The sequence below is a fragment of the Aplysia californica genome, unplaced genomic scaffold (genome assembly GCF_000002075.1).
Source record: "Aplysia californica isolate F4 #8 unplaced genomic scaffold, AplCal3.0 scaffold01548, whole genome shotgun sequence".
NCBI classification, from domain to species: domain Eukaryota; kingdom Metazoa; phylum Mollusca; class Gastropoda; order Aplysiida; family Aplysiidae; genus Aplysia; species Aplysia californica.
In genome coordinates this window covers 16,276-29,143 of record NW_004798818.1, presented here as the reverse complement: position 1 = coordinate 29,143, position 12,868 = coordinate 16,276, and the positions used below count along the sequence as shown (strand labels likewise).

General features: G+C 41.7%; 1 protein-coding gene across 1 annotated transcript; it reads left to right on the top strand.

Annotated features, from left to right (window-relative positions):
- The first annotated feature begins 535 nt into the window (after positions 1-535).
- LOC101848263 (ras-related protein Rab-14) lies at positions 536-12,091 on the top strand. The gene is made up of 9 exons (XM_005113013.3): positions 536-632; positions 3,027-3,157; positions 4,175-4,220; positions 5,439-5,570; positions 7,505-7,571; positions 8,648-8,735; positions 9,385-9,415; positions 10,223-10,291; positions 11,222-12,091. The coding sequence occupies exons 2-9, from the start codon at positions 3,052-3,054 to the stop codon at positions 11,325-11,327; spliced, it is 645 nt and encodes a 214-aa protein (XP_005113070.1). The 5' UTR covers positions 536-632; positions 3,027-3,051; the 3' UTR covers positions 11,328-12,091.
- Positions 12,092-12,868: the final 777 nt, after the last annotated feature.

Here is a 12,868-nt window from a genome sequence, read left to right as displayed (position 1 = left end):
TCCATCGACACAAGTTAGACATCATTTAGGAGGAGAGCTTCTGGTCCCTCATGTCTGGGCCAACTCGGACTCAGATGGACATCTCCTGGTAAGAAGACGGAGGTTCTTATAAAAATTGTTTCCCCACTCAAGAATCAAACCCAGATCCCATGAGTGCGACAGCGAAGCGCCTAACCGCTGCATCACAGGCGCCGGTTCAAAACCAAAGAATCGAACTCAAGAAGAACACAGACATGTGCTATTATAGTAGTTTTATTATGCACCCAGATCTTGCCTGACAACACTGCCATAGGTTGTCGTGACCCTGCTCAGGCTCAGTCACCTTTTTCATTTACATTAATTCTTATTCATTACCCCGTATTTTATTAGTTCTACAACACATGCAACGTTATTGTTGTTCGTTTCTACTCTAAATTTTGTCTTGTATGTCGATATCGAACTAGTAATGCTATATAGGCCTATATTTTTCCATTTGTTTGACTTGAATATTGATTGATTCTTCGTTCTGCTGTGGGTTTCTCCACAGAGTTGTCCCCCTTAGTTTACGCCCCTACGGTAGATGGCGATGACGAATCACTACATCCGCCATTATTCTGGAGTCCATAGTCGGTAAACAAACCAAGAGTGTCGAGGTGAGACTGTGGTGCCAGGGCGAATTTGTGCTTTTGAAGACATTTCCAACTGTGTTTTAGTTTTGGCCTTCATTATGTATCGAATTATTTTAGACTTGGTTATCGAAGTGTCTGAAATTGTGTCAGTTTTGTTGTCTATGCTGAAGTGCCATGGGGACAGTGACCTGGCTGGGCTGGCAGCTTGATTCTGCTGTACAATTCAGAAGATAATCAGTCAAGTCAGTGGACTTGCTCTTCGTATGTAGATCTAGATCTAGATCTAATACAAAAACCTTGCTTACGTTCATGCGATAATTGTACCACTAAGAGATTTTTCTGTTTCTTATATCATTCAAAGGACGTAACTGTTATGCAAAGACATCGTCACAGACAGGATTGTTGTCAATGAATGCTTCCGTCGATTTCCTACCGCAACACCGTCATCACGTGTTGTACTTTTACACTTGTTGTGTTTAGCTCAGCTTACTTAGCTTAGAGGCTACTTTTAGTTTAAAACGTTTTATCTAGGGTTGGGTAATAAGGGTAGGAACAGGGTAACCTTCACCCTCATTATCTGACTCCTGCAAATTGGTATACAAATAAACGAAGTGAGGTGGGAATAATTTTGTGGTTATTTGGTTATTTTTTGTTGTACCCACCTGGGTCGGGTCACATCATCTGTCCCATTCCTATGGCAACATTTTTAAAGTAGGCCTACAAGATTATTGAGCGAGAGCTCTACAAAAAGTCTAGAAGATTTAGGATCCATCTAGATCTAGAGATCTAGTTTTATGAGTTGTAATACAGGCTGAAGGTCCACCTCAGCCTCTTTGTCTCTGAACATTAGCAGTAGCCTGTAGCAGACCACCACTAGATCTAGGTCTACTCTGTCCTAGGGCGCGCTGGGTGGTGATAGGGTGATAGAACATTGACAGAAAGGGGGAGGGGGGATGTAGATATGGAAATAAAATGCCAACAAAAAGGCTTTATGCTGTAGTGTGTATGAATGTTAATGGGGGTATGTGTGGGCTGCCCAATAATCACTGACATAATAATATAATGATCCTGGATCAATGTATTCTTTTTGATGAGAGGGATGAGGATTTGTCTTGTGATGCTTCCTCTCCGATCCAGTCAGAGCCACTGCAGAACTTCCCCTGGAAACACACTCAGTGCCTATTCAAAGAGCCAGATCTGGCTCAAGACACGACCCTCACCTGCTTGTGGGTGGTTGGCGGATGCTCTGGTGTGGTTTGCTTCTTCTTTCTTATCAAACATCTATCATCTTTTATCGCCCCTTCTTCTTTTTTGTGTTTGTTACTCTCTTGTAACGCTTCTAACCTCCGGCACTTATATGACCTTATTGTGTTGCAAGTGCCGTAAAACTCTTACTAACAAATTACCTCCTTGTACAAGTACTTTTTCCTCACATTTAGCGTCTCGCAGATCTCTGCCCCCAATTGGCTCCAGCTTTTGCAACCACTCCTCTGTCACCTTGCTACAAAAAGATCGCCAGGCCGCAGTAGAATAGGCCGAAAGACGCGAACACCTGCTGTCTTATGGTCCCACAAATGAATGAGAAAATAGTTCACTAATAACACATTTTCTCTGTGCAGAAATAGAACAACTATTTAAGAAAGAGAACTTGTTGTAGGAAATGCTGAAGTCACAATGTCTGTGAATGTCTCCTCTTTTTTGTCTTAGGAATAAAAAAACTTCTCCAACTACACTACATCACACACGTTTGTCTCCGCCACACGAAATTTGCAGTTTATCCCAGGCGCACCACTTCCTTCGGCAAAACACTATATGAACGTAAAATATCAAGGTTTTTCTGGTTTTCTTCGTAGAATCTTGAGATGGCGAAGAAATAAACGAAGGTGCACGACTGGCCACAATTCATGACACCAGATGACAGAATGTAGAGACTCTTAACAAAAGGGAAATGGTTTTGTGCATGCTTGGTCAACTGACAGAATATTTAAAATTGTTGCGCATGTGCAATGAAAGGGGGGGGGGGGGGCAGCATGTAACCTATGTAAAGGGAAGTGTGTGTAATTTATCACACTTAACCCCTGCGCAATTGCATCATTGATTCCTGGTGTATAAGTGCAAATTTCATGAAAATAAACAAACAATAAAGGAACTAGTATCTTGTAAACGTCCCATTTGCCGCGGTTTTGAAGGTTATAAAGTATATATCGTTTATAACCCACCTTTAAAACTACAAAAAACATGATGACAACTGTCAACCTTAGACAACAGTCCAATAATGCTCAAAATACCAATTACACGTAAAATAAGACAAAATGATACATAAATTTTGGGTTCTATGCAAGCGCGCTTTTGTTCTCATCTATCTTGCGCCCTCAGCTTCAAATGCTAACGGTGTCGAATGCTTTTGGTTTCTTTCAGACTTTTAAGGATCCTAACAGGCACAATGGCGGCGGGCCCTTACAATTACAGTTATATCTTCAAGTACATCATCATAGGTGATATGGGCGTGGGGAAATCCTGTCTGTTGCACCAGTTTACGGAGAAGAAATGTAAGTACAAGTTTTGTGTGTGTTTCTGTGGTTCACTTGAATATGTTTTAGAATTCCTTGAACAATGACTATGTTTCTATCAATGTGTTACTTTTGCCACTGTTAAATGGTTTGTCAATTTGTACTAAAATAGACAGGCTTCTGAAGGCTTCTTTAAGTCCTACGTAAATTATTGAGCTACTTGGATCTCTCAATTTGAAAGTAAAATTTTACTCCAGTTGATCTGTATTTGGTTGGGGATGAAATAAAAAGAATGTAGGCGTTCAGAATAAGAAGGAAAGCTAAGTGGAAATAAGTCTCTATTTCACTTGCGCATTTTCTTGCGTAATTCTTGAAATACAGCTTTGACATATATGTCTCCATAAGAACAGGAGAGTTTTTACAATGTCTCTGTTGTTGCTATTTGACCTAATTTCCTTGAAAGTTTTTTTGTTGACATTTAGTATTTTCTCCCAGTTTGTTACGTCACATGCTGTTGAAGTAAGTCTCCTGCTTTGGTTTTCTGACACGTTTTACTCTTCTGTTTTTTTTTGTTTGAGAATATATTTTTTTGTCTCGCTTTTAGTAGGCAGTTTAAAAGGTCCTTTATTGTGCTGTGTTGTGACTCAATTTGTAGCTTTTTGTGTGTGTGGGTGGTTGGCGGGTGCCCTGGTGTGGTTTGCTTTTCCTCTGAAACATCTATCGTCCTTATCTCCGCTTCTTTTTTTTAATGTTTGTTACTATCTTGTAACACCTCTAATGTTCTGGTTCTCATATGAGCTTTGCAGTTGCAAGCGCCGTAAAACCTCTACTAAAACTTTCTTGTGTAGGTTTTTTTTTTTCCTCCTTTTCATCTTGAGTTTCGTATGAAAATATTAATGTTGTCCACGGTTTTCAGTCTACATTGTATTCTGTCAATATCATATGTTTGACATTTTATGTTACCTGTGGATTGACGTTCAGGGGATGTGTTTGTTTGTGTGTGCGTGTGTTTTTGTTGATGGCTCTTGTCTGAAACAGTCTCATGTCCTTTTCCAGTCATGGCAGACTGCCCCCACACTATAGGAGTGGAGTTCGGAACTAGGTAAGTCTCTCTATAAGTTTCGTTGTACGACTGAGACTTCATGAGTCTTGGTTGGTTAGACGCACACTAATGTTGACACCTAAAGAAAGGGCATTTATTTCACTGATCTGTTCAAGAACAGCAGGAAGTTTGTGTGCTGGATTTTAATAACTCTGTGCAATCAAGCTTTTAAAAATTTGTTTTTATGTAGTAAAGTCACAGGATGCGTTGATGTCTACTTGTCTAGTTGTGGCGCGCTGTAGCTTTTGCGTGTTTGCTGGTCGGTCTTACTAAACTCCAATTTCATGGTTGGCGAGTGCTCTGATGTGGTTTGCTCCTTCTTTCCTATCAAACATCTGTCATCCTTATCTCCCTATCTTCTTTTTTGTGTTTGTCACTCTCTTGTAACACCTCTAATCTTCGGCTCTTATATGGCCTTGTTGTGATGCAAGTGCCGTAAAACTCTTACTAAAACTAAACTAAACTCCAATTTTTAAGCCACTGTTTTTGTTATGTAAAGATTCACTTTTCCTCAGTCAATAGATTTGTGAACTGTGAGTAATTGAGTTGCTTGAGAGCGTGGGGTTGTCTTTGTGTCAGTCGAAGATACAAGAATGATTAGCTTATCATGTTGATTTTCTTCCAAAAGTTATTTCGGCGTAAGTAGACTTTTCCATGACCCCACCATGCCCTTCCTCCCCCTGTAACTGACTGACTGCTCGGCACTGTTTACGTTTGGGAAAAAATAAAGAAGGACTGGGTATGGGTGTGTGTGTGTGTGTGTGTGCGTGCGTGCGTGCGTGCGTGCGTGCGTGCGTGTGTGTGTGCAAAACGTTGGGGAAAGGTTTTCTTTGCTCCAGTTCAAAGAAGTGTTTAGTATGGGTCATTTTGTGTGTATATGTTTCTAGTTGCTCACGTTTCAATTTTATTGTGACCATTCGTGAATTTTTATTGCATTGTATATTTTTTTAGTGAACGTATTTCCAACCTCACTGCGAGACTGTTTTTCTCACAGAAACTTTTACTCACATACATAGATATTATATAGATATATATGCTTAATAGGCCTACTTTGTTTTGCGAACACGCATGTCGATTAATTTTTAAGATGTGATGTCTTTTTCGATGTAATGCGCATTAGAAGCATTTTTTTTTAATTTGGAAAATGGAAATGCGCAGTATAAATGCTATTTATTGTTGTTATTATTGTTATTATATACGTAATCGTGTCTGCCTCAGAATCATTGAAGTGGCTTCCCAGAAGATCAAGCTTCAGATTTGGGACACAGCCGGCCAGGAGCGCTTCCGAGCGGTGACGCGGAGCTACTACCGCGGTGCCGCCGGCGCCCTCATGGTCTACGACATTACGAGGTAACCCAGTTCTCCTCTCCTCTTTTCACCGTCAGCTGATGGCAAGCTTTTCAGGAGTGGGCGGTTGGTGGGTGCTCTGGTGCGGTTTGCTCCTTCTTTCCTATTAAAAAAAACCTATCGTCTCTATCTCCCCTCCTTCTTTTTTGTGTTTGTTACTCTCTTGTAACACCTCTAATCTTCAGCACTTATATGACCTTTTTGTGTTGCAAGTGTTGTAAAACTCTTACTAAAACTAAAAAAACCTTTTCTGGAAATGTACTTTGGATAGTTGAGCTATAGGAATTGCCATCATTCTCAATACATGCGTATCTTTTCCTGTCTTTTTTTTCTTCCTATAGTTTTTGTTGTTGTTTTAAGTGGGGTTTTTTGTTGTTGCTTTTCTACAATTGCATCTGGGAACTCGGTCTAATTGCTGGATGTTCTTACTACAGTACAACACGGATAGCTTGAAGTCGTCGGGACCGGCCTCGGTAGTTCGAGGGTTATGTAGTTCGAGGAATACCTTGCATAGATTAAGGTGATTTAATAAAATGGGACCGCAGGCACAGTTTGACTGATGCGTGATTTTAAGTTTTGTGTTCAGCCTCTCTGTGGTATACTGTACTTGTATTGTGGTGATCAACTGGAGCGTCTAGCTTGCTTCTTCTTTCCTGTGAAACATCTATCGTCCTTATCTCCCCTTGTGGGTGGTTGGCGGGTGCTCTGGTGTGGTTTGCTCCTTCTTTCCTATCAAACATCTCTATTGTCCTTTTCTCCCCTTTTTCTTCTTTTTTCTGTTTGTTACTCTCTTGTAACACCTCGAATCTTCTGGCGTTCAAATGACCTTATGCAGTTGCGAGTGCCATAAAACCTCTACTAAAACTAAAGTCTAGCTGTGAAATCTCCAGCCTCTACTGTTGGTTTTGTTGTTTCTGGGTGTGAGAAGGCTGTGCTTGTGTCCCTCTGCTGGACTGTCATGGGGAAGACAAGGTGCACCGGCGAGGGAAGGGAGGGGTTTTTCCTAAGAGGCTGGTCTTCAAATTGTGGGATAAAAGTTACTGAATTGTGCTTTAATGTCTGTTTAATGTCGGTGGGGGGGGCAAGGAGACAAGGAGAAAGTGAGAGAAAGAAAAGAAGTAGGACCTATCGTTGGTACCCTTGAAACCCCCTGGTTTACATTAGCAATAGTTTGGTATGTTGTAATAGGGTTATTATTTTGGTTTGTTTCATTTTTCCAAAGGAATACAGCACATATCCCCAGTGGGATTTCTTAGGGGGCTTTTTCCCAGCAAAATGGTGCTTAGCGCTCATTTGACCTTATGTAGTTGCGAGCTCCGTAAAACCTTACAAGGGGGCTCGCGTGGCCTAGACGTTAAGGTGTTAGCCTCTCATTCAAAGGTCCCGGGTTCGAATCCGGGTAGCGACCGAAACATTTTCTTCTCTAAAATTGTCTCCTTTCACCTCCTTTCCTGCTCTCTAGCAATATTCTGTCGTCTGCTTTCGTCTCCTCTTTCTGCCCCCACCCCCTCACCTCCTTTACCCCCTCCTCTGGGCTCCTGACACTTTCTGCAGCCTTTCTACTGCTACTCCTTGGCTCCTTCTTACTGCTGTCTTTCAGCCACACCCCTGACCTTATTGTAGGAAAGATCTACACCTTGCCTTCTCGGACAAGGGTGAAACATCTCGGAGGGTTCATGTGCAAGTTGCGCACGTTAAAGATCCTTTGGTGGTCTAAAATCGATAAGAGTAGGCTTCTGCTGCCACCCGGGCAAAATTCAAAATTTCCTACCAACTAAAAAGTATTATGTGTGTCCCGCGCGCTCATATGACCTTATGCAGTTGCGAGCGCCGTAAAACACTTACCCAAACCCCCCCCCAAAACTTACAAAAACTAACCAGCAAAATGGTGCTGGGATTTTTTGTTTTTCAATGTCTTGAACTTTTCCACTTTACAGAAGAAGCACGTACAATCATCTGAGCAGCTGGCTGACTGATGCCCGGAACCTGACGAACCCTAATACAGTGAGTGTGGCTGGGTGGAGGGTGCTCTCATCTTGTTTGCTCCTTCTTTTCGGAAATATCTTTTTGTCGTTGTCTTTCCTTTTTTTTTTCTTTGAATGTTACTCTCCTGTAACATCTATTATCTTTGCCTTTTTATGACCTATTTGTGTTTGCAAATGCCGTAAAACTGTGAACTAAAACTACTACAAACCCAGTGAGTGATGTCGTCGTAATATATGTTGTCAAGGCTTGTTCATTAAAACAAGAAGAACTTTTGGCTTTTGTTCTATATCAGAATCGGGTTTTCTACCTATTTTTATACAATATAATATGGCACTCATGTGACCTTATGCAGTTGCGAGCGCCATAAAACCCTCTAAGTGGGTGGTTGGCGGGTGCTCTAGTGTGGTTTGCTCCTTCTTTCCTATCAAACATCTATCGTCCTTATCTACCCTTTTTCTTTTTTTAAAATGTTTGTTACTGTCTTGTAACACTTCTAATCTTCTGGCGCTGATATGACCTTATGCAGTTGCGAGCGCCGTAAAACCTCTACTAAAACAAAACAAACCCTCTAATTAAAAAACCCCCAATATAATGACAAATTCTGTGACAGAAGAAACCCGTGCACTTGGATTGGAAACACCACAACTTAGTCAAGCAGAATGGCAAGAGACAGGGTGTTGGAGTTTTATTGCAGGAAGGTCAAATAAGTGACTCTGTGGGTGGTTGGCGGGTGCTCTGGTGTGGTTTGCTCCTTCTCTCCTATCAAACATCTATCGTCCTTATGTCCCTTTCTTCTTTTTTATGTTTGTTACTCTCTTGTAACACCTCTAATCTTCTGGCACTCATATGACCTTATGCAGTTGCGAGCGTCATAAAACCTCTACTAAAAAAAGTGACTCTGGCTACTGGAGGAGCTAAGGAGGAGAAGATGGCAGAATGTTGACGGTAGAATGCCCTCTGCTTTTCTGTTGTGTTCATTGAAACTTGTACTTTTTACAAACTAATTTATAGTTCTTTTTGTAGCCTTTGTTTTTGTATTCATGGCCTTTAAAGGTTCCCCCCCCCCCCCCCCCCCCCCCCCCCCCGTTTCCCAGGTGATATTCCTCATCGGCAACAAATGTGATTTGGATGCACAGAGAGACGTGACCTACGAGGAGGCCAAGCAGTTTGCGGAAGAGAACGGTGAGTTGTTTGTGTGCGTTTTAGAGGGAGGAGACATGGATGAGTTGTGTTTACAAAGACAGTAGAAGGCCGTAAATCCAATAGGATTTGCAGAACAAGTATTGAAATATCGCTTAAAAGTTTGAGAATTGTCTTTTTGGTAATGAAATGGCCCTTGTGTGTCCTATGGGAGGTCGAGAATGGGGGAAAAAGAAATGTCTATGTACGATTGAGGACGGATGACTGTGAAAGATAAAGATAAAAACCAATGTCTGTATGACAGGGATGCCAAATCTCCGCTTTTTCCGGCTTTTTCCTACACTTGCAAAGGAAAGGGCAATGGTAAGAGAAATGTTTTTGTTTGCTCTTTTAAAGATTTTATGAAGTTCGTTTTAGGTGAGGTGTGATGCTCCGCTCATTTTCAGTTGGGTTTTTTTCCAAAATCATTTGGCATCCCTGGTATGAGATTGAAGTCGGATGTGTGTTGTAAAAGAATCTTGTAGACTCATTCCCTGTCTGGCTACATCACTAGACCTCATTGAGTTGTGAATGGACTTGTTTTCTCTGTGCACCAGAAAAGCTGGTGAAATTCTGTAACTTTTGAAACCCAGGTACGTGTAATATTGTCCTATAATCATGTTTTGTGTTTCTTTCTTTTTTTTTCCTGCAGGTTTGATGTTTTTGGAATGCAGTGCGAAAACGTAAGTCTATATTTTGTTCGACACGTCCTTGTAAAATTTCTAAGAAGTGAATGAGCCGTCTTTTGTTCTGTCAGTTTTTGCTGGTGTGGGGAGTGATAATTCTTGCGTAATTTCGTTCATGAATTTATTATTTTTTTCCCTTATAGTAGCCTTTGTGCCCTTTGGCCCAGTTCCTTTGGGGAAAAGTTGGAGGTCAACGACATTTGTTCTGTACTGCAGTATAGGGAATTGTCCGTGGTAGTTGATGAGAGGAAGAAGTTGACGTCAGAGATCCTGTAGTTTGTGACATGGGGAGAGCAGATCTGCCGTGAGCTGACAAAATGCCTTTTTTCATTTTGGCACCAAAATTTGCTATATCGAAGGTCTTGGCAGTTACCCTACTTGCGTGAAAAAGTGATACTGGGAGTAGTTTTTGAATTAATTAGTAAAGTCAAATTTAGGAAGGACACTATTTTTAAATGGATACGCCAACAAAAAACCTTTTTCTTGAAACTGCTGTGAATAAAAAAAAGGCATTTTGTCAGCTTACGGCAGAGATGTCGTGTCGTAGTCGTGCATGAGTAAAAGACGTGCCTTATGTCAGACACTGTGAGTTCCATTCAGCGATCACAGTTGTAGAAAGTTTGTTTCGCTACGAGTCGCTTAAATTGTGGATATTATCAAAAAGCCACGCAAATTTCTCTTTTGTTTTTCCTTTAGTCAGTTGTCGTGGAGTTCGTTTTCCCTAATGATCAGTTTTAGCTCGTTGAATCTACATCCATATTAATATTCATGTGTTTGCTTGTTGGTTTTTTCCCCTCCTTCTAGAGGGGAGAACGTGGAAGACGCCTTTCTGGACACGGCCAAGAAAATCTACCAGAACATCCAGGACGGCAGGTATGTCATGGGAATAGAACTATTGTATAGGTGGAAGGTATGTCATGGGAATAGAACTATTGTACAGGTGGAAGGTATGTCATGGGAATAGAACTATTGTACAGGTGGAAGGTATGTCATGGGAATAGAACTATTGTATAGGTGGAAGGTATGTCATGGGAATAGAACTATTGTATAGGTGGGAGGTATGTCATGGGAATAGAAGTATTGTATAGGTGGAAGGTATGGGAATAGAACTATTGCATGGGTACCTTGTGCCTTCTGCTATGTGCCCAGGGATAAAACTTGTCACATTTTTGGGCCTTGAATGAATTGCCTTAAGTGGGGATGACATGACTCTTTCATGTTCATACTTTTGATTTGTTGTTTTATTTTTACCATTTTGATTTGATTCAAAGGCTATAATCATCACATTGTTAGTTTCACCTATTTAGGACAGACTATTGTACATGAAGAATAATCTACCCACAATAGAGACCGCCCCTGTAGCCTTTGGCTGGAATTTGCACTTCCCCTCAACATGTAATGGTAAAAGAGGAAGGACAAAGTAAAGCATCGTACAACGATGCAGCGTTTTAGGCATTCACACCAGCTACTAGATACATCTGTCGTTTTGTATTGTCTGGCTCTGTCGATTTACCAGACAATACCCATGTGGGTTTTTGGCGGGTGCTCTGGTGTGGTTTACGTCTTCTTTCCTATCAAACATCTATCGTCTTTATCTCCTTCTTTTTTGTGTTTGATACTTTCTTGTAACACCTCAAATCTTTGGCACGTACATGACCTTATTGTGTTGCAAGTGCCGTAAAACTCTTAATAAAACTAAACTAAAAGACAATACCCATGTGGTGCCAGATGAGATGTGGTGGAAAATTAAATGTTTTGTTTCTTGTGCCCCCACCCCCACCCCACCCCTTCTTTTTTTCTCAGCTTGGACTTGAACGCGGCTGAGTCTGGAGTCCAGCATAAACCGGCCACCCCTCGCAACCCCATCACTACAGACCAACCCCCCAATAAAGAGAACTGTTCTTGCTAGATAGGGAGGTCATGCTTGAGTCATCCATCGTCGTCATCCCCCCAGAGTTGTCTGTCCGTGTGTCTTCATCCGTCGCCGTCTTCGTTCGTGGTCGTTGTCGTCAAGGTCAAACATCTTCCTCACCGTTGTCATCCCGATGCGCAATTGAAAGTGAATCCGTGTGTCACTGTCTGATCAGGTTACTCTACTCACCTCAGCATCATATTTGTTTTGGTTATTATTTGTCCGTTCCTTTTGGTTTGCTTGCGAGGATGTAGAATATTTCTGGAGAAAAGGAACTTGGCGTGTGTCGTGTTTTGAGAGCGAAAGTTTTTGTTTTTGTTTTTTTTCTTTCCATGTCCAACATGTTGTATTTAGTTTTTACACGGGGGTCTGGGGGATAAATGGCCTCCTAGCTCACACTCAAACTCACACCCACACTCACACTCACATCCCTCGACTTAAATCAGGCCCCGTGCAGCCGGTGGACAAGCTGTCCTTTGTGGTCTTAGATAAGATAAGATAAGATAAGATACATCTTTTTTGTCCAGATCATGGCACATTGGTTTGTTTCTGTATAGATTCCGAACTTGTGTGTTAGAATGACCACAGAAACAGTATCGGTGAACGCAAGAGTTGATTTTGAGACTGGTGGGATTCTTTAGAGTCTTAAGTGAATTCCCCAATTTACCTGATGGCTTCATCGGAAAACTTATGCTGTTGCGAGCGCCGTAAAACCTTACTAAAACTAAACTTCATTGGAAAGTACAAGGAGATCTGTCAGTGATACGCGGAATTGTGAAAGTTTTTGATTGGAGGGCCTGTGTGTGGAGAGTTTTGGTGTGAGAAAGTGGAGGGTCAAGGTTGTGTTGTTTGCTCTGTGTGCCGCCAAGTGTGTCTGGGGAAGTGGTGCGGTAATGGTGGCCGGTGGGTGTGGCAGGAAGGTGGGTGTGGCAGGACCCTGTTTATGGACCAGTCGGTGTTTCTGGAAAATCTCATCAAACGTCGCTCGTTACTTTGACATCATCATTGTCTTGTTTGTACATTTTCTGTTCCCATGTGATCTACTAGAGATTTTTAAGTTGTTATGTCAGAAATGTGAAATGGGTGGGGGCAAAATGGTCTAAAGTTGGAGTGCTTATTTTTCAGGAAAGAAAGGAAGTCTCGTCGAATTATATCATACTTCAGCTTGTAGTGTCAACTTGAGACCATTTTGGGGGGGGGTCGTTTCAAGAGTAAACGTCGTGATAATAAAAACTGTAGGTCCATGGACGTCTGATGATGATCAATGCATCTGGAGAGGAGAACATTTCTTAACCCAGCTGAAGAAGTAAGAGTTAAAGACGACTGCTGGCTTCTGCTCTGGCCAATGAGACCAATTATGTCACAGAAAAGTTTGCCACATTTTGAGCATTTAAAGGCTTCAGTCTCCCCCGTGGATGTGTGCAGCTCGCAGGCTTCTCTGTTGTCTTCTAGTGGAAACCTACAGGCTGGATGATACACAGCCGTCGGGTGGAGAGAGGAAGGAAAAGTTGACTTGTTTCGGGGGGGGGGGGGGGGGG

Excerpts from the sequence above, each read along its gene's own strand:
- LOC101848263 (XM_005113013.3), top strand. The coding sequence starts at position 3,052 with ATGGCGGCGGGCCCTTACAATTACAGTTATATCTTCAAGTACATCATC. Across the intron at positions 3,158-4,174 it reads CCAGTTTACGGAGAAGAAAT|TCATGGCAGACTGCCCCCAC; the intron begins GTAAGTACAAGT and ends GTCCTTTTCCAG. Across the intron at positions 10,292-11,221 it reads CAGAACATCCAGGACGGCAG|CTTGGACTTGAACGCGGCTG; the intron begins GTATGTCATGGG and ends TTTTTTTCTCAG.